This window comes from Semicossyphus pulcher, unplaced genomic scaffold (assembly GCF_022749685.1).
Source record: "Semicossyphus pulcher isolate SPU_LCO1_2020_fin unplaced genomic scaffold, fSemPul1.0.p SCAF_15, whole genome shotgun sequence".
Taxonomy (NCBI): Eukaryota; Metazoa; Chordata; class Actinopteri; order Labriformes; family Labridae; genus Semicossyphus; species Semicossyphus pulcher.
In genome coordinates, this window is record NW_027211659.1 from 25,153,072 (window position 1) to 25,176,053 (window position 22,982).

Sequence of the window (22,982 nt, forward strand, 5' to 3'; positions counted from 1 at the left end):
GCAGACATTTGTGTAGGCCTGTTTTTTTTATCTATTGTATCACGGTAAATTGATCAAACCAACTTTTGTCTTCACGACAGAACATAACCACACCCACCACCGCGGTCTACACTCTCCGGGAGTCACATGGTTCCCGAAAAACTCTAGATGCTGTAAACTGCTGGATCTAGCAAGTAGCAGTCAGGCGCAAGCGTTTCCATTTCCGGCTGATTTCAAAATAAAAGTTCAACATGTGTTGTAGACCCTGCCATGCTTCTTTTTGAGCTTCAGGTGGCAGATAATCTCTCACTATATGATTACATGAATGATGTTGATGATGATGATGGTATATGTGTATTCAGCACAGGTTGATTCAAAATGTTGTGTAACTACCATGTGTGTCGCCAGTAACAAATTAACACGAAACTGTGGTGCTTTGGATGTAGAAATGGTAGAGACATGGACATGGTAAACTGCAGTCTAAATAAAAATATGACTATAAAATATTGTTTTTGTATGTAATTCACTAATAATTAATAGAAATAATAATAATAAACTTTATTTGTATAGCACTTTTCAAAACAAGGGCACAGACTGCTAAACAGTACAACATAAAATAGTATACACAGTGAAAGTAAAAAAACTACATAAAACCCTATAAAACATAAGAACTAGTAAAAGGAGAGTATTATATTAACAGCTGAAATAGGAGTGATAAAAAAATGAAAAAAACAGGAAAACAGATTAGCTAAAACGATCGTCCTGTTAAAGTAAGTAAAATCACTCAGAGTTTAAATAATACTACCTTAATAATAAGTCACAGAGTTTCATTAAAAACAGATTGATAAATGAATCATTTTTTCAACTTTGTTTTATGTTCATGAAGATAAAGACCGACGTGTCAGGACAGCATGAAAACTCTTGACCACTGAGAAAAATGTTTCATCTGGTGTTACTCTGAATACGGCGAACTCATCTGTAACACAAAAAGGAGAAGAACGTTAGCAGCAGAACTTTTGTGAATGTGGAAAAATATTAATTTCAAGATATTTTTATTCTAATAAAGTAATACTGTATCATGTTTTCATAAAGCATTTGTTCTGCAGCATTATTATTTTCTTATAAGAACAGTTAAAGAACATTGTTAGTGTTTGTTTTTTTTACAACAGAAGTGGTACGGTCCACCAAATGGCAAATGCATGCAAACTCACGGTATCAATGTCGAAGCATAAGTGCTCGTTTAGCATGTCAAACTCCCCAGGAGTCATAGGTGGTTCAGGAGACTGACAGGAGGTTGGGGTGGTGCTTGTATTAGAGCTGGAATCACAGAGCAGGGAAGATAATAGTTACTTTATTTTTTCTAAATCATTTTAGTTTCCTCATCATGTTGTTTCCAGCATTAACAGCTTTGTGCCATAATCAATTTTTACTACCTCACATGAACTCACCGTAGTTCAGAGATGGGGATCAGGGTAGATGGTATGTAGGGATGGACTGTAAATTAAACAGAGGTACGAGAGACTTTAGTGTTTCAGCCAACAATAAAGGCAGCTAACAAAGATTCAAAACAAGAATTTAAAATACACAAACAATTCTAAATGCGTCAGCTGCTGCTCTGCTAAAGGTTCACTGGCACATCTTTCCTGGTTTTGCCCTGTACTATGCAACTTTTGGACCTCAATATTTGAGTGTTTCTTAAAGGCCTACTTCAGAGACAACCAGTCCAACCACAACCTGACCATCTCTGGATGCTCTGCAGATAGTTTTGAGTTGTTGTACGATATGCAGATTGCTCTGCAATTAGGAATGGTGGTTGCTAAAAGACTTATTCTCCTCACCTGGAAGTCTACCTCTTCACCCTGCTTCTTGCATTGGCTCAAGGACATGTTGTATGTCGTACAAATAGAAAGACACAAACCCACTACAGAGATTAAATTTGAGAGAGTTCGGGGACCTTTCTTGGCACAGTGTAATATTAACCCGCAACCATAGGGACTCTACAGTCTGGTGTTTAACTTGAAACTCTTTCCAGTACATATTCATGTCACCTTATCTTGCTCACGAGATGTTACTATTGTGATAACTGTGGTGGCAATATCTGATGACGAGACCAATAAAGTTCTTAGGGAAACAAAGTTGTCTTTTGATGCCATTTAATTGAAGAATATTAAAAGATGAGTAAAAGCAATTAACAACTCGAGCTGGGTCAGACCAGTACTACACAGAACGCAGCAGTGTATGTTATACATTGCAGAAAGAACTCCCTCTCACAGAGACAAAGTAAGGTGTCATTGTCATGACTTTAGCTGAAGCGCCTGACTATCTAGAGTTTACCCCTTGCCCTGGAGCTCTCAGCCCAGACAAGGCCACCAACTATCTCTCTAAGACAGAAGGAGCAACATTAAATCATGCACAAGACCCTGGAGAGGAGTAGACAATACACATGCTTAAAATTAACCTTAGCTGATTATACCATGATTATTAACTCCATAATATTAAAGAAATTTAAACCCATGATCAAACAGGTTAACATAAGAATGTCTATCACAATAACAAGTTTGAAACACTATTTATGCAACCCTACAAACTGACAGCCCTGTTTTTTGTTTTTGCTGTAGTTTGTGTTTAACTCAGTGTTGTTCTCTACTTGTATTGTTCTGTAAATCTCTTATTTGTCATTGTAAAATTGAATACTGTAAATAAATAATATATCCAAATATATATATATCCAATATATCCAAAAAAATACACAAAGAAATGTGTCTACACTCTTGCCTTTGCTTGGCTGACTGTTGTAAAGCCGTCCGAAGGCCTCATCTTTGGGGATGTTTGGGTAGAGGAACTTGAGCGGGTTCTCTGGGACGACCCTGTCTGTGATCACTTTGTAGTCTCGTATGATGTCGGCGAACGGGAGAGCACTAAGACGGTTTTTAGTGTACGGCTCCACAGAGTTTAACCTCATGTCTCCTGTGGGAAAAAGGTTATCAAAGCAAATTAAGAAAAGAGAACAAGCCAGAAGGCCAAATGAAATACATACATTGACTTTAATAACAACTGACTAACATTATGTAGGAATGCACTGAGTAAAATGCACAGAGTTTAACATCGTTATTTAACCAGCTGAAACGTGGAGAAGGAGATATTTAAAAGAGACCTCACCGTTGTCGTTGTGCTGCACCCAGGTGAAAGTGATTCCTCCGAGGTGGCTCTCACTGAAGCGTAGGAGGAATGTGCCTTGCTCTTTGTCCTTTAACAAGGTGCGCTCCATCTCTTTACTCACAAAGCCCATGATAAAGCTGCACGGATGATGTTTGTAAAAGAGAAAGAAACACTTTTTTATACTTTGCACTTTTTGGTTTTCCTGCTTCTTCCTTCACAATTCCAATTTTTTTTCTCCAAGTTGTTGGTTCGGATGTGTAGCTGTATTTTTTCAACATCTCTCCAGTACAAAAGAACAAAACTGAACAAAAATATGCATGCGTCTAAATATAAAACGTGTGTGATACAAGCAAATTCAAGAAGATGGTTATTACCTAAATTGGTTCAGGACAAGTCAAACAGTGCATTCAAAGTGATACAAGTGGAGTGGAGAAAACTGTACTCTATATTCCTTGGCTGAGAGAGAAACAAGAGATGACCTGTATTAAGGTGCTGGCTGGCTTATTTTGTTCCCTCTGAGCAGAGCCAAGCTAGCAGTTTTCCCCATTTCCAATCTTTATGCTAAGCTAAGCTAACTGGCTTTTGGCTGTAGCTTATTATTTAATGCACAAACGTGCGTGGTGTCATTCTTCTAATCTAGCTCTTAGTTAAAAGGTCAATATTTGGGTACCAGAGGGAGTGAAGGATAAATGCTCAAACTCTTTCCACATTTATCCTCTCCAGTGAAGTGGAAACAGTTACATTTTAAACACTGCCAAGAATGAACCAGCATATAAAATACAAGATCATATTTTGGCAGGAAGTAACAGTTTGGGGTTTTTTGTTGGGGACAGGAAGGTCCAAATTTAAAGAAAGAATGTGTGAACAACTGTTCCCACCTCTGGTCAGGGCCTTGCTTAGACCTACATCCAGGTATATACCGACCTTTCTATCCAGTTAATCTAAGTAATATCCTAAGCCATAGACTCTATATAACAAGGCGATGAAGCCACCATGATGTCACAAAGTATGTTTGAACGCCTCATGTTTGAACGCAGATTGTCTCTATCCTGACTGAGAGGTCGCTCTGGTCGTGACTTGCCAAACACTGATAGCCACGCTACTTTACTTTAAATGGGACCATCATTTACTATTAACAAAGAAACTAGCAGATGAGACCATCAGCTTATTAGAAAAATGTTAATAATAAATCAACTTAGAAGTAAAGTCTCATAGGCTCTATACTAATATTAATCTTTGCCACCCGTGGGGTCGCCATTCAAATCAATGCTCAACTTAGCCTTAGGCTTTGTCCACTTCTTTCCTACAGTCTATGTCCTCAGCTGAGGTCTGTTGGGAGAGTTGACAGTGAAATGAATCGGTGTCTTACTTTTCATTCCAGACTGGCAGCAGGTGCTTCTTGATGAGCTCCAGGATTGAATCCAGCCACATCCAGAAACTGAAGGGCTTTCCAGGAATGTTCTCCTTTAAGACACAACACAGGGAGAAAAACATAATGAGAATTATTTAGAGACATAACATCAGAGATTTATTGTAGATATGGAATGAAATAGAAAAATATAAAAATTTCCAGGCTCAACAATACAGTATGGATTAACTATAAACTGCATTGGACTTTGTGCTATTTACCATAGACTGTATGTAAGATGTGGAAGTGCCTCCAACCTGCATTCTTTGTGATGGCCAGCAGGGAGCGACCAACTGTGTGTTTGCCTCAGAGAACATGAGCCTGCGCCTCACTTGATGTTTTCCTTGGTAAACATTTTCTTCACTACTTCAAGGACTTGATCACTAGTTTCAAGTCTTTTCCAATAAATCATTATGTTAAGTTTGTAAATTATGGTCCTATTTAAGACAAAATGGACAATAAAGCAGGGCACACTGTAACTCTTGCTATTTACATTTTGTTTAAAGCCTGTTTTTTTTTTAAATCCAAAAGTAGTAGTAGTATGGATGCACCTTGCTAACCAAGCTAGCTCTGGCTTTTGCTGATACCTTTGCAATTGCTAACCCCAACTCCTCTTTGCTACACTCCACAAATCCAAATATAGTCATACCTGCCTCCAAACAAACAAAAATAAGCGGGTTTCAAAATTCAGGTTTCAAAAGAGTTGTCCAAGAACTGATGAGCGACTTAATCCACTTCTTATATGCAGTCTATAGTGTATACATATTACTGAAGACTTACCTTACAGAACTTAGACCAGGACACTTGATAATCACTACAGGAGGCGTGCTGACCTACAAAGAAATCCAGCAAATAACATAAATTACTGTATCAAAGAACATGCATTAGCATGGCAGTTCAAGTTTTGTTTTGGCCCTGTTGAAATTATTATAGTCAGGAAGCGTGTTTGCCCTTGAGGGCCACTGTACAATTATCTATCATGTAAATATTTACTTAAAGAAGCTGGTTAATAACGTGTCTTTGATGTATTTAGTGGTCTGAAAACTAAAAGGCGAACACACCGAGCAGCTTCTCTCCCAGCATGGTGAGCTGCTCCTTGTTGAGGCCCTGGCCAGCGAAGGTGGAGAACTGCCAGCTGAGGACCTCGGAGAGCTGGCTCCAGGTGGCACGAGGCGGGTTTCCGAAGAACGCAAGGTTCTGTGGATTAAAGGAAAGAGGAGGAAGAAGGTTTAGAGGAAGGAAATGAGGATGTGGAAGTGGCTTTTAAAAACACATTTTAATATAATGCAATACAATTCAACGGTAACACAGAACACATCCTCGAATGATCGTCCAGTTTAATATTTCAACACTTCAGAATAAATATCTGAAATTTAGGCATCATATGTTTAATTTTTGATATTTCTTTTTATTGGCCGTGTTAATTAAGAACAATTCCCTCACAAGATATTAGAACTTGTTACAGAGGTTTTATTGCTGTTTCAGTCTCTAGAATAATAAAGCTGTGGGATCTTAAAGTACAAAACTGGTTTGTCAAAGTCACAATTTCTTATTTTAGGAATATTATCCTTTTAATTTAATTTAATTTAATTTAATTTAAACAGATATTGACAAAGTGTTTTGTTGCCAATTTTACACTTCAGCAAGACAATCATCAATCCTGTAGACGTACAGAACAAAACTCTTCATATGAGAGGAACACTGTCAGTCATTTGAGTTCATTCATTTCTTACATTCTTACATATCTATTTGTCTGAACTTTTCATCAGTGTTGTTTGGGCTGCGTGTTTGTACGACAGGTGCATACAAGTTCATCACGTCCCAAAGACAGTATTTAACTTGTACATATGTTTGTAAGAAATGTATTTGCCAAGTGATTCATTTCTTTCTTTAATAATAAACTTATTTCTTGTGCAAGTATATTTATTAAAGGAGCAGTTCGCCCCTGGAAAAAGCCACTGTCGCTCAAAGCTGGTGTTCTCTGTAATCGATAGAAGCATTAATATTTGAAATTGGTGCCATAGCTGTTGAGAAAGTTGTACAAACAGCTTGTGGTTCCGCCCATTCTACATTCCTACAACACCCAGCATGCATTGCACCCTCCCTCTGAAAGGAACGGCCCAGTGAGAGGCGCCACAGTGAAATACTACCGTTTGGCTGCAGGCAATGGCTCAGAGCGGGACAGAATCTGACATACGATGAGACTATACCGGTGGATCGTCTGAAAAATCTTCAATTCTGCAGTCTACATTTCAAACCTGACGATTTAGAACGAGACAAGACATCGGAGGCAGATTACATAATCATCTGGCGTCACTCTCTGCACACCTGCACTGGATCTCCAGTCAGCACACCTGCCTGCCATCAAGCAATCACAACCTCCTACAAGAACCCTGCACCGACCTTTTTGCCTGTCTGTGTACTTACCTGTTTGTTTACCTGCCTGCTACCTTGACTTTCACCTGATGTCCCTTTATCCAGCACCTCCATTTTGCCTGCCTGCCTTGCCATCTTCCTCTTGGGTTCTCCCTCACACTCCAGCCCAGGCCCCCCACCAGCTACCCCTTCACTACCCCACTGCCAGCTTCTCTAAATAAAACACCTTTTTGACACTTTACCTGTGGTAAGCCTGCATCTGGTTTCAGCCTTAACCAATGACAGTACCATAGCACTTTCCATTCTGAAACACATTTAAATACTCTGTGTCACAGTGTGTTCGCTCACCCTGGGCTCATCCGTCAGGAGGTTATACCACATGACCGAGGCCCAGCCTCCAGGCAGCTGGCTCACATTGGATATGACCACCAGTGGCAGAGAACACGTCTGGAAGAATTCACAGTAAGAAAGTTCAAACAACAGCAACAGAAACCCAAACATAAAGTAAAATCTATGTTTCTACTGACCTCCAGATCAATGGTGAGACCCTGCACTGTGAAGCACGCCTCAAAACTGAGAGAGTGCAGTTCCTCTGTCACAGAGAGCAGACCCTGCAACACACACAAGCACGTACAGGAATAAAGGGTCAGACAATAAAGACAGCTGAATGCACGAGTACAATTAAACATCACAGAAGCATACGTACTCAGAATTGCTGGCACATTAATGGTTAACTCATCTTACCTCATTCCCCTTTGTGCCATTGATGTATTTCTTCTCTTTCAGCTGCTGTAAGATGCAAACACAATATCAGCTGTCTTAAAGAGGAGTTCTGCTATTAGAATGTGCCCTTTTTTAAACATATTTTGGGGTGTAAATTACTAATTTGTGCAAAAAGTTTTGGAATCGTTCCAACAGATTTCTAAACCAGCAGCTGTGAAACGGGCTGTAATGGCTGTAATGTAATCCCTGCATCTGATCACACATTGTCAAAAACAATTGTAAATCGATGTCATGTGTCCAACAACATTACTGAAAGGATCCTGACAGAGACGGACAATCTAAGGTACGGTCCCTTTTTTTCAACCAGAAACAGCTTTTACATCGCTCCCTTCAAAGCCACCAAAATTTTACCTTGCAGAACATGGGAGTTGTTGGCCTACCTCTGCTTTGATTAACTCTTGTTTGTGTTATTGTGCGACTTTTCTGTTTTAAGTATGTTAGTAAGTTAGTTTGGATCCAGCAGGACACAAAATAATAATAAAAAAACTAACCAGTTAAGGCAGCAGTAAGTTATAAACTCCTGTGTTCTGTGAGGTAAAATCACTGATTTTTTAAATGGAGTCTTGGAACATCTGTTCCTGACTTCAAAAAAAGGTCTTATTCTACTAAAAAAGTAGCTATTCTTTCCCTAATGTTATCAGCCACTTTGACCATCGGTTGAATGTTTAATACCAAGTGCAAGTGAAACTGGATTTAGTCTAATGACACGGTTGAATATCTACTTAGTATGAACTTAAATAGTTCACTTTTTTATCCCATCTGAGGAAAAACAGCTTCCCCTTTTCTCTCTGGAAGCTCTAAAAGACTTGCTGTGTGCGTCCCCCACGTGTTGATATTTTCTGATATAAAATGACACAAAAGCATAACTGAAGTTCAAAAGAGGAAGGGTTATCTCACCAGGTGTCTGAACTCCACAGAGAGGCAGCCGTTTGAGTAATCCTCAATGTCCATAACTTTAGTGTTGTTTGTCAGGATAAAAAACTGACGACTTCTGAGGAGAAAAGGGAGGTAAACCATGAAGAGTCATGGATTTATCAAATTTAACAGGTATCTACCCTGACTGTTCTTATACAATACAAAAGCAACTATTGCTGCTGATGTCTGATGTGTTTTCCTGTGTTTCCCCATTCCCCTTGTGTCTGTCTGTTCCTGTCAAGCCTCTCCACCTCCTCCTCCTTGCCTCAAACCTGCTTCCCATCTACAGTCAATCCTGCAGCTTCAAAACCCTGGCCTTTCTTCCACTCTTCGCCAGATCGTCTGCTCACCTACAGTGGCAGTTAGAGTCGGCCACTTGGATAGTGAATTCAAGCTTGTTCTGTGAAAAGTCTTTTTTGAAAGTCTAACACTTTTGTCTCTTTTTTGCTCTAGTGTTTTTGCCTGCCCGCCTGCCACCACCTCTTTTTCCTGCTTAGTTTTTGGACAATAAAACCCCTTTAAACCTGCTCCTGTGTTTGGTGTGTTGCACTTGGGTCCAGCCTTCAGTTAATCGTAACCAATAGTACAGTACACCAGATTACAGTGTTTAGACACTTCTCAGTTTTTAAGCGGAGATATATATATCTCCAGTCACTGTTCTTAACACCTGCTAACTTGGTGCCTCGCTTTTTTATCAGTGCTAAAATTAAACATCAGCAGCACCTCCTGTAGTGAAGTTGTACTCACACTCTGCCAGGGGGGAGGTCTCTGCAGACACACACACACACAAAACCAGAAGAATATAAGTTATCACGAATTTGTCTGAATAATATCACTTTTACAATGAAGATGGAGATTTAAAACATTATGCACATTTTTGCACATTAAAGTCATCTTCTTGGCCTGGATGAGAAAACCAGTTACATATATTTAATAAGTATCTTACTTGTCAAATGTTGTTTTCACTTTGAGCTGATAATCCACTTCTGGAAGTTTCACCAGGAGTCTGGGAGAAATCAGGAAAACAAAAATACATTTTTCACCAACAACCATTATTTTAAATATATATATAAATAAAAACACACCACATCACATTGTACCTGACTTTGGTGGTGAACTGTACTCCGGTCTTGATGATGAGGGGCTTCTGTGGGTGGGTGGGCATGCAGGGCTGCTTCTCCACGACAAACGAGCTGCGAATAAAACCCCACCTTATATTAGAGACACTTTCCATTGTCATGTTTATTGACGGCTCCTGCCTGTGACTCTGTACTATATTTAAAAATATTAAACAAAGTTTGAAAACTTTAGTCATTTATTGCCTTTAATGAGTCTTTACATTTTTAATACTCACTAAAGACCATAGATTGATCACATCAAGCTGACTTAGCCAATGAAGCAGTAGCTTGAACCTGCAGTTTTTCTAAAGGCCAGCAGGGGGCGACTCCACTGCTTGAAAAATAAATTCTGATCGTATGGAAGTCAACAAGAAAAGTACCCTACTTTCTACTTCATTTATTACCTCTGTAACATTTTCCTATTGAGTTTAAGTTCTCAGTCGCTAGGTTCAAGTCTTCATCAATTCAGCATGATGTTCATTTAGTAAATTAAGGTCTGATTCAGAGTAAAATAGACCACAAGTCTTTTTCAGCATTAGGTTGTAATAAAGACACTCTTGGATCTTCAATTTTGCAGTAAGTACATTTTGTTTAAAGCCTGTGATTTACTAAATCAGAATTATTAATTAGTGGTGCACCTTGATAACCAAGCTAGCACAAGCAGTAGCCGGTTACTCAGCATCCACCTCGGCTCCAACATTCCAAATTGTCTCTTCTGGCTCCATCAAAACAAGATTGCGACAGCCTAAATGTCATCTCACGCCTTCAAAATGGTAGTCTACAAATCAAATAGTGACTTCACGTTGGCTACGTCCACTTCTTATTCTACACTCTATGCATGCTAAAGACTTAACGTAAGTTAAGTTCTGCTTTGATAATGTCTGAGCATTTTCTAACTGTCTCTACTAGCCTCAAACACCAGGTTTTTTAGGTGTCGTGGTGTGTAACACTTGTATTGTCTTCAAAAAAAGGACGAGGTAACGCTAAGCATATCATTAGGTGCAACCTATGGCAACCACTTTGGCGATGCTCGAGCCAGCTGTAACAGTCATCGTAATTTTTGCAAACTCACTACTGACTACTAACGTTAATATTACTGCTACTAATTACTACATTTCAAGCTAGCTAAGTTTCAACAAGTTGCCACTAAACATTGGCAGACATGTTTTGTTTTTTTAGACGGAGGGGGCGGTTGTACATTTGCATAGTGGGCGGGGACTGGACAGATTGGGGATTTTTTAGAATGTATTTTGCAGAAAAAAACATACCAGACACAAATTATTATTTCAAGCATGACTGGAGCTGGTCTCTGCTGTAGGAGTAGTAAAAGGTGAGCAAGTATGCCAGCACTGTTGTATTACATTGTATTTTCTGTACATGTGCATACTTTGGGCTGCTTTTTAGTACCTCTTGATGAGGTGGTAGATGAGGTATTTGACTCTCTCCTCCATCTGAGGTTTCTGCAGTGGGATTGGGTCGCTCTCGTAGGTGACCTTCACAACCAGCTCACCCAGTTTGTCCAGCTGTCGCTTGATCTGGAAGAGACTCTGGGCTGTCAGAGTAAACCTGAGAGGGGGACAGGTTTGGTTTTACTTTTATTTTATTTAACTTAATGTACATTTACAACAGATTATGGAAAGACTGGCATGAAGGTAATGAGTTCAGTAAACATTCGGCTCATTACCAGCTCTGCAGCTGGTCCAGGCCGGTGAGCAGCGGACCTCCGATGGCGGCGATCTGCTGCCTGCGCTTCCAGTCCTGCAGCTCAGGGTTGAGCTGAGAGGTCATCAGGTCATCGATCTCCTTTATCACTACATCCATCTTTGACAGGATCTCCTAACAAAGGAAATAAAAACAGCTGTGGTTGTTTTTGTGTGTATATGATGCAATTAGTCTTTATTTGTCACTTTTATATTTAGAGGCGTTTTGTTAAAGCCTCTCAGAGCTTCACACGAAGATACAAATGCATACCTTCCTTTTAAAGTCGAGTCTGTTCAGCATTTCCTGCAGTCTTGTTACTTCCTGTTTCATCACCTCAGAGTTCCTATCTGTCGATTCTGATACACACACACACAAACCAAATATATGAAAGAGAAAAGACGATGGAACACTTTTTTCTCACAACTTCTGTGTACACATCTTACGCATGAGATGGCTCACCTCGTGACTGAAGGGTCTTGTAGCGGAAATCGAAGTCGTCCTGCATGTCCTCGATGTATTTCACAGCCTGGTCCATCAACTACGCACGGACAGATGCAGTTTAAACGTTTATTTTAAAGTTAAATGTAGATTTATCTGTTTTTAATATTCTCTCTGTGTTTCAGTTACCTGCACGCTGCCCCTGATGATCCCCACTCTGTTGTCCATGTTCTTCTGCCTCTCAAACGCCACAGAACTCTGCAGGGATTTCTCCAGTGGACCCTGTTGGAAAGTGTTTGACTTTATTGTCACCTTTTTCTTTTCTTTTATGAAGATTCAGACCAAATATAGACTTTTCTCCTGTCTTTCAATCCGTAAACTGTAAACATTTGGCCTTTTGTGCCATTATTGAGAGAAAGGACAATGAGTAGTGTCGGAAACAAGGGAGGAGAGAGTGAGGGATGGCGAGCGGCAGGTGGGCAGAGGGTGGGGGTCGAAACCCGGGCCGCCATATTGAGGACTTTAGCTTTGCACATGGGCTGCCTATTTAACCGCCGAGCTAAACAGACGCCTTCTAATTTAACAAAACATTTCATGTTATGCCCAGAACATATCAGATAAAGTTTGAGACTTATGAAACAAGGAGTTCATTACAATTGACTTTCGGACAAGTAGCCATATGATCAATTGTTAATAAAAAATGCCAATTATAGCCACTTTTACGACCTGAAATATTCACCTGGCTGTTATACTGTACGTGTTTACATTTCTCAATTTAAATGTGCTGGGACGGCAGACGGGGGATTTATTGGTTTATTGGGAATATTTGATAAATTACACCATAAGTTGGCCTTGATTAAACAGGAGAGGTGTTACTGTGTGTGTCAGTGGAGCCTTCTAACTAATGAACAGGTACAAAAGGCGCAGAGTGAGAGGAGACTTCCAGCGGATAAAAAAAACCTAAATTAAATCTGTTGTGATAAAATTCTCTCCAGGTGTTGGTGACCTTGACCTTTGACCTTAGACGACCAAAATCTAATCAGTTCATCCTTAGTCCCAAATCTGAAGATGTTTGCTCCACAGTAATGAGACAAGAGTAATGAGCAGAAGAGGGTTTTTCAGGGATGATAATAATGTCACAGTGAAGTTGACATTTGACCTTTTGGGTATAAAATGCCATCATCTTTATTTTAACCAATTAGATGTGTGTGTGTGAAATCATTTCATCATTAGTGCATTCTTTTATTATGGCCAAAAACGTTTGCTTGAGGTATTACAGTGAGCTTCAATCTCGGATCCCATCGGCTACCGTCTGAGATGATATAGCTTCTGGGGACACCGGTGAACGTTCCGGGCGGTAAGCGACAAACGACTTCCCGTCACTACTTCCTTTTCCACGTGCTGCATTGCTACAGAAACCGTTTCCTTGTGATTTACTTGTTATTAACGGGTCTTACCTTTGCAAAAATTTCAACATCATGATGCTGATTTTTAAGAAGTAAAAATTCAAGCTTTGTCAGATCTGTCCTCAAGAGAAAACTTTTAAAATACTCGTTTGATGAACGGAGGTCTGATCGATCTGATGCATTCGAGGAGGTCGGGAAATCTGAGCTTTCGTGACAGGACGTCAAGGCTATTCATCTCAAGTTCAATTTTAGAACAGATTGTTAGTTGAACTTACATTGAGATGTCTGTTTGTAGAGATTAATAAGAAGCCAAAATGTCGTCAGATCACGGTGATAGAAGCGGGCCGGCATTACGGCAGATTAAGTTCTGCCTGCATACACCGCAGCCTGCTGATACGTGATTGGTCAATATTACTCGGACTACAAGTGTAGTTCAAACGGAAACCAGAACTCTTGCCTTCCCGGAAATCCACTTCCCTGTGTACAGATTCTACTATGTGCGATTACAGTGACCTTTGACCTCTGACCAGCAAGTTCTAGTCCATTCATACTTTTGTGGGCGTTTGCTCCAAATATGAATATATTCCTATGTTAGGGATTAAAAACCTGAAAAACATAATGCCTCAGGACACAGCTGTCATTAGTGTGGGTCAAAGAAAGAGGGGAAGCACAAGGTTTGTTATATTAATGGTTAACTTTTTAAAAGTATCAACCATCTTCAAAAACACCACTAAGGGTTTTTTAATAATTTATGTTTCCATGACTAACTGGGTTCTGAAGCAGCAAGATGTAATTTTTCTCTATAAATCTTTTGTTTTATAGATAAAATTCTTCCTTATTGTCATTGGTATTTTTCTTACAACATCCTTGAAGCAGCCTAATTACATAATGCCGTAGGACGGTTTCTCCGGAATAAAGTGAAGCTGTTGGGAATGTGGGGGTGTTCATAATTCAATACCAGCTTCCTGGTAGTTGCCCTAGTTTACCAGCAGCAGCGGCTGTTATGCAGGTGGAAGAGGGACTTTCCCTCTGAGAGAGTGACAAACCTGTTCCTGCATGCAGGCGCTGGAGAGGATCCGCCGCTCTTCCCTGAGGCAGGTGGAGATAACCCTGGCCATGGTGGCAGGGGTGGACGCGTATTTCACCTGCACGCACAAAGTTAATAGTCCAGGTTAGAAAAAACACCCACACACACACTTGGAAGAAAAACACACAGAAGCTATAATATAATTGCTTGTTTATCTTGCCATGTGGAGAAAACTGACCCGTAAAAAAGAGGAAGTAATTTCACAGATATTTATCACCATTGGCCTCTGAAGTGTGAGGGTTTTACTGGAAGGACTTTTATCTTATTCAATCAGCAAAAGGAATGAGGTTAAACTTGACTCGTGCAGCAAATAAAGGCCACACTGATTGTGAGTCATAATGAAAATGACAACAGGAGGCTTGTTGCCTAAGGTGTGCACAGATACTTGGAGTACGACCAGCTTTTTCCAGGCAGTTAGAGCCTTCAACCATGTTGTCACTTTGAGTCTTGGAACATTTTTGAAGGCGTTATTGTCATTTTTTACCAAAACGAAGACTCATAAACATTACTGGAATAAATACAGAATATTTTTAGCTTTGGAGCCTCTCACACATAATAATAAATGAAGTAGATGTTTTAAAGGGGTACATTATCAATTTAGACACACTTCCATAAAGTTTAGGAGACTCACATCAGAGAGATTTGAAAAACTTTAAAACTTAAACAAAGATGGTCAAGATATCCTGACTCTTAGTCTCTTGTATGGGTCAGGCTGTAAAAAAATGCTGGATCCTACATTTCCCATAATTCATCCTGAGAATCTTTTCATCATTCTCCTTGTCTCTGAAAGGAACGGCCCAGCGCGAGACGCTGAAGTGAAATACTACCGTCTTCCACTTAAGGACAATGATTGCTGCAGGCATTGGCTAAGAGCGGTACAGAATCCAAAACATGACGAGAATATACCGGTGGATCGTCTAAAAAATCTTCGGGTCTGCAGTCTACATTTTAAACCTGACGATTTTGAACGAGACATGACATCAGAGGCGGGCGTCCTTGATTGAGGGAGTGTAGTTTAGCGAGCTCCCTGGCTTTCCAGGGCCCGTAGGAGAAGCAGACAGCATCCTCCAAAGGCACAAAGCGTAAACGTATTTTTCCTACCATAATGGCATTAGCTCCCCATAATAGTATGATAGGACTGAGGTTTAAAATCGGCAAACTGGCCCTTTAAACCGTCAATCCCCCCAAAACTGCTTGTTATTTTGGGTTTAGGGCGTGGAGTGATGAAGCTGTATTTTGGTTTCACAGAGGACACAGCAGTCTCCTTTGTGATAGAGAAACAGCTTCACAGCGACGGTCACAGAGCTCGCTGAAGTGTGCGCTGCTACATCCTGCAAAACCACACCCATCCGTGTGACGGACTGCCTCTTTGGGGGATCTCTTTACAAAGACATTTTATAACCGCTCTTTCTGACTGCAATTAAACTATACTTTGTGAGAATTTGATGAAGTATCCCTTCAACCAAGAAAAACTGTTCTGTTTTAATTCAAAAGTCAATCCAGTTACTACTCAAAAACTTACCATTGTAGAGATCTTGGTCTCATTCTTGATTTAACTTAGACAAACATGTTAAATCAGTGATTCGATCCTCTAATTCCCTGCTCTCTGCATCAGTGTATAAGTCCCTCTCTCGCCTCCATCTCATCCAAAACTTTGCTGCCAGGATTTTGATTCATGCTGGGAAACATGATCCCATTTCACCAATCCTTTCTGTCCTCCACTGGCTTCAAGTGAAAGATGCAAGCCTGTGTCTCTGAGACGGATTTCTGAATATTACTGATAACTGTCAAAGCCCTGAGAGACCTTGCACCAATTTATTGATCAGATCTCCTTCCCTTCCACTTGTTGTTATGAGGTCAAAGACTTTAGAGCCTTTGCAGTCTTTGGAGTGACCTGCATGAAGGGATAAGGGCTGCAAACTCTGTGGCCCTGTTTATATCTGGCATCAACATGCATGCTGAGTCATTATGTCACAAGTGGACAGCCTTCAGTTCAGATCTAAACTAAGGTTGTCAAAAAAACTAACACAATCTTGTTCTTGTACTGAAAGGTAGCGAAGCTTTGAAAAAAACACACATCTATTATCAGTTTAAGATCCAAATCTGCCACAAGTGAGAGAGAGAGACAAGAAGGGAAGAGAGAGAGCGCCGTTTAAAAACATGGCGGTGAAATGAAAAAATAAGACGGAATTTCTGAATGTTTTACAGCAGTTTTTTAGCAGAACCCAAATGTGAGAATTCAAGAGTTTTTCTTGCCTGCACCCTAGTAAAAAGTCTGCACTAAGTCCAGGTGAGCCACAGCAGGTAATCTTTATGTTTTAGTGATATTAACCCGGACACGGTCACCGCTACGAAAGAGTCCTCCTCCACCTGCACGCTAGTTGTATGTTTGTGTGGGACATGCAAGTCGGGGACATGTCAGAGCCTGTTCTTGAGTGAAAGGGGCTTTAGTTTAAGACTATGCAGAGCAGTGAGGATACAGATGTTTTAGAGGAGGTGAGCGTAATAGACACGGATGTATTCGTCTGTATTTTCCCTGTTAACGGACACCTCCGTCTGCATGGTGTTCATACACTCACTGATTAACAAAGAACTGTAGAGGACAGAAAGTTTTCTCTCTTGTCACTTCTGTGCATATTCACAAGCTCCCTCTCTCCTCTCTCTCTCTGCGGCGAGTCTGCATCACATTTTTTTATCAGTTGAGGTTTTTTATAGGCCATCAAGGGTAAAGGAAGCTACGAGACTATTTCTATATAGATCAGGGAAGTGAGATCTGATCACAAGTCGTGACCGGCGATGCATTTAGAGACGGATGTAAACAGAGCACCTGTGTCTTCCTTAAAATCACACTTCATAAAAAATGTTTTTAGTCATTCTTTCTGTATTTTCTGATGTTCCTGTTTGTTTTAATGTATTTAGTTTTATTATTTTATCAAGAAACATATCATTCATTCATTGTACCACATAAAAAGGTTGGATTGTAGCACATGTGAAAACTTTGTCCAAATTAAAAACAGAAGATAATGACTTGAAGCACTCTTTTGTTCATGCACATCTAAAATATGATGCAGCCACAGTTTTTCCCAACCTCACCACGTTATTTACATGCTATGCCTTAGATCTACACAAAGACCACTGTGGTGTTTTGTTTTGCTCATTCAAAAGCACATTTAGAAAAGTACCAAAAAATTCTGCTGTGGGAAGAAGAAACTTCTCGCCTCCAAGTTCATGCATCAGCATCATTGCCAGGACGGTGACCGAGGACGCATCAACACACACCTACACGCACACTTTCATTGCAGCCACAACAATGACATTTAGCATCAACAAGGACCAGAATTGTTTGGTTTCCCAGCATTTAGAAAGATGGCAATAAAAAGATGAGTCTAGTTTTGGTTGCATTTTCCAGCAAATATGTCCAGAAGAAACATCTTTGGTGTTTGCTTTGTACTGTTCGGATTCTAACTAACCTATGAGATGGCTTTTTCATTAAAAATGTCCTTGAATTTCTGATAGAGATCAGTCAAAGTTTGAACAGAAATATCAGAGTACCAGAGAGGGGATCCCAAAGAAGTATGCTGCTTGCATGTGGCGGACAATGACACACAAAGAGCCTTAGCTCTTGTTAGAGTCTCTCTTGAGTTAAATGAACTCACTTACACATCAAACCAACAATAACAACCCGCAAACAGAGTGCACCGCACAGGAGTAGCTGCTTCCTCTGAGAAGTGTTGACTCTGACACATTCAGACTCACAGGAAACAGTGGTATGAGGCTGACGGGTTTGTTCTGCAAAAGTATATGTGTTTAAGAAATATAAAAACCGAACATCCTGTACAGCTCATAGACCAAACGCTACACTCAGCAACTACACAAAGACTTCACCTCCAGAATAATATTACAGACAGTGAGGAGTGTATTAGTGGAATTAATTAATATTGTTTTTTGGGTGATAAACTCTGAATGTCATATCAGTACTTGCATGACCTTTACGCTCTTAATTTGACATTTAGACACTGAATATCTGGGCTAGCAGCTGAGTCAGAAACTACACAAAAACCCCCATTAAACTTTCAAAATGACTTCAAATTTTAAAGTACAGTCATTATACTTTACTTCCCTTTCAACCCCAGTACACACATATCACAAACCTACTTCTCCATATCAAATATCTTTTCAAACGGACTGTTGCAAACGATGACAGCATCCTGACTTCATGGTTGAATTGTATTTCCAGCATGAAACAGGCATCCTTTTACTGGGAAATAGCATGCAGGACATTGTTTAACACATGTCTCACAACTGAGTCCTGACCAAGACAGCAGGATAAAAAGGTTTGAAAGAACGAACAAACCGCAATAAGTAACTGGACACGAGCATTTAATGGCTATAATATAGACTCAAATCCTGGTTTTTAATCATCGCCCGAGCTTATAAAGTAATTTAGCTTTGAGGTGATAATCTCGAAGATTTTCATTTAAATAAATGTCTGTTCAGTCTCTATCTTTCGTCGAATGAAGTAACACAACGGTGATTGAGCCTATGGCCCACTGATGAAAGCCTTTACATTTGCAGTATTACAGACTGGGTCACTTTAGCAGAAAAAATCCCAAGCGGCGCCCAGTTAGTGACGTGTTTTCCATCAACCAGCAGTGGTTGGTCTGCCAGAGAGGGTAGGCGGAGCTAAGCGGCTGCTTTTCCGCTCTCTGCAAGTGTTGCGAGTAAACAGTAATCTACTATGGCTGAACAAACAAAGAAAAGATGGATGACTACAGATACAACTTCAACAAGAAGTGAAAATCCAAAGAAGAAGAAACAAACTCGACGCTCAGATGAAGCAAACAGTCTGAAAAGGAAAGCGACCGTCAGCCAGGAAAATCAAGAGTTACAACCGGAGCCAACCGTGGACGTCACACATGCAGCACTGTCTGGATATCTGGGAAGTGTGCTCCCGCAACTACCGTTTATCACCAGGTGCTGCCAAAGAGAACGACACTGAGATCTTCAAGATTACAACTTTAAGGTGAATGTCATACCAAGATGACAAAAAACAAAACTTTAAAGGCACCTTAACCAACGGTTTTGAGGAGACATCATTTGTCTGTGTGACCAAAGGTTGTAGCTTTTGAAAGTTTTAGGATGCAGTAGAGAACATAAACAAGAAGACAGTCCATGTAGTACAGCCTTAAATATAAAAGGTCTCATTCTATTAAGAAAATAAGCTAACAACTCAGCAGCGTATAGTAATCCAACAGAGAAGATGAGACTGCATGCATTTATAGAATAGGATTCTGTCCATGACTGTCCATAAAGATGGACAACACGTCTCCATCTTCTCTCGTACAAAAATGAAGCCTCAATTCTCCTCTACCCTGCTGCAGGAGCCGTATTTGTCAACAGAGCTGTCAGTCATGACGCCAAACACCCTTTTTATAGCATGAAATAACTAATTAAAAGTAAACTTGGACATTTGGACTAAATCAGCATGATAAGAAATAACTATAATGACAGAAACCATGTTTGAGAAAAATGTATTTGACGTGTATTTTGATTTTATAGTTTGACTCATGTCCGTCTGTTAACATGGAGGAGGCGGGCTTTATGAGCTATACTGCAGCCAGTCAGCAGGGGGCGATAGAGAGGGTTTGGCTTCACTTTTAGGGAGCTGTCATGTCGGCCATCTTTTTACACAGTCTATGATGTATGTATTTGTTTTTATAATTGAACATATATTAACTGAATGACAGCTGTTTCAATACCTGTACTGGTTTAAGAAAAGCCTCAGATACAGCCTAAAACATGCTATCAGGTATCAACTGCTACTCCACTCAAGGCACCATCTGATAACATGATTTACTAACCCTGAAAATATGCTTCAGGTAAATCATCACTTGGGAATAACTAACAAAAAAAAGAAACCGATGAGTGTAACGACAGTCAAAGCCAACAAAATGTCAGCAAAGAGTTAATACAATAATAACTGGTACAAAAACATAAATGAAAGCAGTTTAATGTTAAAAATCAGTGTTTATGTATAAAAGTTTATATTTCTTCTAATGTTTTGTCATCGAAGAGGTACCTGGTATGTGAAATATTCAATTCAAGGTATCAGAAACGATTCTGGGAAGGACAGATGACCTCATTGCAACATCTCTAACTATAAATGTCAAAGGAAGCGGTAGAGATGGAGATTACTGTGGACAGGTATGACTGCATTTTAAACCTTTTTTTGAACTACTTTGTCTTTTTTATGCTCTAAATTGTTGTGCATTGTGCTTTCAACCATCCCACAACCACAACCAATTTCCATCTCTCCCCTGCCTGCCAACTGTGACCTCAAACACTGATCCGTTCAAATTCTCGCAAGTTGTGTCACATCAAAGGTCCTCCCTACTTACTTTGTAATGATACGTATCAACATAAACATGTAAGTGAAATGATCTAATGTACAGTCATTTCTTTCTCATAGAGTTTTGATGCTTCCTGTGCCATCGCTTTAGCACTTCCTGTTTTCTCTTTGATGCCACTGTTTGTCTAGATACACTGCTTTCTAATAAAGTGCACGTTATAGTGAAAGCTGTTTATGGCGTTAATGAAATACGACATGGAAGATGACGACAAAGAGATGCAGTGAACGTTTGTGGGGTTGATTTTCTGATGGAACAATCAGAGGAAAGCATAAACAGGAAGTCAACAAACTATCTTAAGCATTGTTGATTATCACATTTAAAAATGTTCCAAAATCAATAAGAAAACATAGAGTCCCTGTTTGAGTGCATATTATAACTAAACATGAAGGCACAAAAGGAAGGTGACCCACCTGTAGCTGCTGCTGTATGATTTTCATGTTGTGTCTCTGCAGGAAGTTCTGCTCCTGCGAGCGCACTCGCTCCAGCTGGGACAGCAGGTTAGTGAACATCACGGTCGCCATCGACTCATCGTTAGCTGCTATGTCCCTGGAAAACAAACAGAGTGAAATGTTCTTTTGCTCTAATGACTTGTAACGATGCCTGACATGTAAGTGTTTTAAAAAGGTGCTTGCATATTGCCAATCTTGGAACCCATCGGCTGTAGTCTGATGACGACATATCATCTGGGAGTGATGGTGAATTTTGCAGGCATTCCTGTTTAGCCACTGACACACTAACAAGGAACAAGGACTTCCAGCCAAGACTTCCTTTTCCGTGCGCTGCATTGTTTATAGTCCAGTTAGCAACTTGAGAAGCGACCGTGTGTTCAGAATTAAAGCGGAATTCACCCCTCCAGAATATGTCTGCAAAATATACGCCGTCATTTCATGGTTCATTGCGTCTCAGTTTCACTGTAAATAGTAAGTTACACAGAGGCTGCACTCTTACTTCAGCAGTATGAACCGGAGAAATAAACCGTTTTCCTTGTGATTGACTTTCATTAACGGGTCTTGCCTTTGCAGAAATAACAACATCATGATGCAGATTTGTAAAATGTCAAAATGAAGCTTTGTCAGGTCTGTCCTCAAGAGGAGAAGAAAACCTACTGTTAAAATGCTCGTTTATCCTCCTAATTTCGGATGCATTCAGATGTAGGGAAGTCTAAATGCTGAACAGCTTTGGCGACACAGCGTCAGGCTCAAGTTGATAGCTGAACTTGCATCAGATCTCTGTTTGTAGAGATTAATAAGAAGCTAAATCGTTGTCAGATTAGCGCTGATTGAAGCCGGGTTGTGACACAAGTGATTAATCAATACTACTCCGACTACTAACAGAAACCAGAACACATCCTACAGATTATACATTTGTATATAGAATTTACTCTCATATCCAGGATTCTACATTTCTATGTAGGATCATATTGCCAACATACATGCACTTCATGTTACCATACTAGAGGGCGATATTGCAAAACTGTCAAAATTATTTAAGTCAGAATAAAGTGAGCAGCTTTTCTTATTTCACTGTTGGTTTGACGAAATCTAAGAGATAATGTTTCCCTCTCAACGTAAGACTTCAGATACTTTGGAGGTGGGCTTCGGCTGCTTTATGATCATTGACAATATATTTACATATTGTGTCAATCATGGCATGCTTCTATATGTTGGCATGCCCTTTAATTTAAAGTTTCAAAGGTCTAAGTTGCAAAAACATTTCTCACTTGTCTTCACTGTTGTTTATCTTTGTTCACGTTCTGTACTATACATAAGAAAATATGCTTCACTCTGTAATTTTGGTAAAGTAATATTTTAAGTTTAAAATCCAAGCAGGACTCACCAATCTTGAGACTCGATCCAGCTGGCCAGACCCTGTCTGATGTCCATGGGGAAGTTATCATCGTACAGGTAGTCCACATGTTCCAGGAGTCTGATCTCCAGCTGCTGAATCTGCTTCCACTGGCTCATGCTGACAACCACAAAACACACAAACCAGAACGTTATTAGCATGAATACAAAAATAGGTAGATAATACCTATTTACAATTAATATATCTCATTTCGAAATAAATTGTTCGTAAGTTCAATGTGTATTACCTCAGTCGTTTCTGCGCTGCTTCCCCTTTAGATTCATTCACATGTGAGCTACTTTCACTCGATGACTTTCGTTTTAAGATGCGCACAGTGTGGGGAGGGCCCCATTTACT

The 22,982-nt window shown here is 39.9% G+C and overlaps 1 protein-coding gene across 2 annotated transcripts; it reads right to left on the minus strand.

Annotated features, from left to right (window-relative positions):
• Positions 1–554: 554 nt before the first annotated feature.
• On the minus strand, positions 555–22,926 carry stat4 (signal transducer and activator of transcription 4). Of its 2 annotated transcripts, none has more exons than XM_069662719.1 (24): positions 22,873–22,926; positions 22,617–22,745; positions 21,191–21,326; positions 14,330–14,428; positions 12,067–12,159; positions 11,899–11,977; positions 11,710–11,795; positions 11,423–11,574; positions 11,146–11,304; positions 9,721–9,813; positions 9,567–9,626; positions 9,368–9,388; positions 8,603–8,693; positions 7,667–7,711; positions 7,450–7,533; positions 7,271–7,369; positions 5,608–5,743; positions 5,327–5,379; positions 4,508–4,602; positions 3,139–3,275; positions 2,755–2,946; positions 1,428–1,473; positions 1,191–1,296; positions 555–955 (listed from the first exon to the last, which is right to left on the minus strand). In XM_069662719.1, the coding sequence occupies exons 2-24, from the start codon at positions 22,742–22,744 to the stop codon at positions 932–934; spliced, it is 2,214 nt and encodes a 737-aa protein (XP_069518820.1). In that variant the 5' UTR covers position 22,745; positions 22,873–22,926; the 3' UTR covers positions 555–931. The 2 variants fall into 2 exon arrangements, with proteins under 2 accessions (XP_069518820.1, XP_069518819.1); XM_069662718.1 differs by having other exon boundaries at positions 8,603–8,696.
• Positions 22,927–22,982: the final 56 nt, after the last annotated feature.

What these genes read in the sequence shown, in the direction of transcription:
- stat4 (XM_069662718.1), bottom strand. Translation starts at nt 22,744, where the DNA reads ATGAGCCAGTGGAAGCAGATTCAGCAGCTGGAGATCAGACTCCTGGAA. An exon ending in CTGGACCAGCTGCAGAGCTG is followed by an intron (nt 11,305 to 11,422) that starts GTAATGAGCCGA and finishes TCCCCCTCTCAG; the next exon opens with GTTTACTCTGACAGCCCAGA. An exon ending in GTGAAAACAACATTTGACAA is followed by an intron (nt 9,389 to 9,566) that starts GTAAGATACTTA and finishes GTGTGTCTGCAG; the next exon opens with AGACCTCCCCCCTGGCAGAG.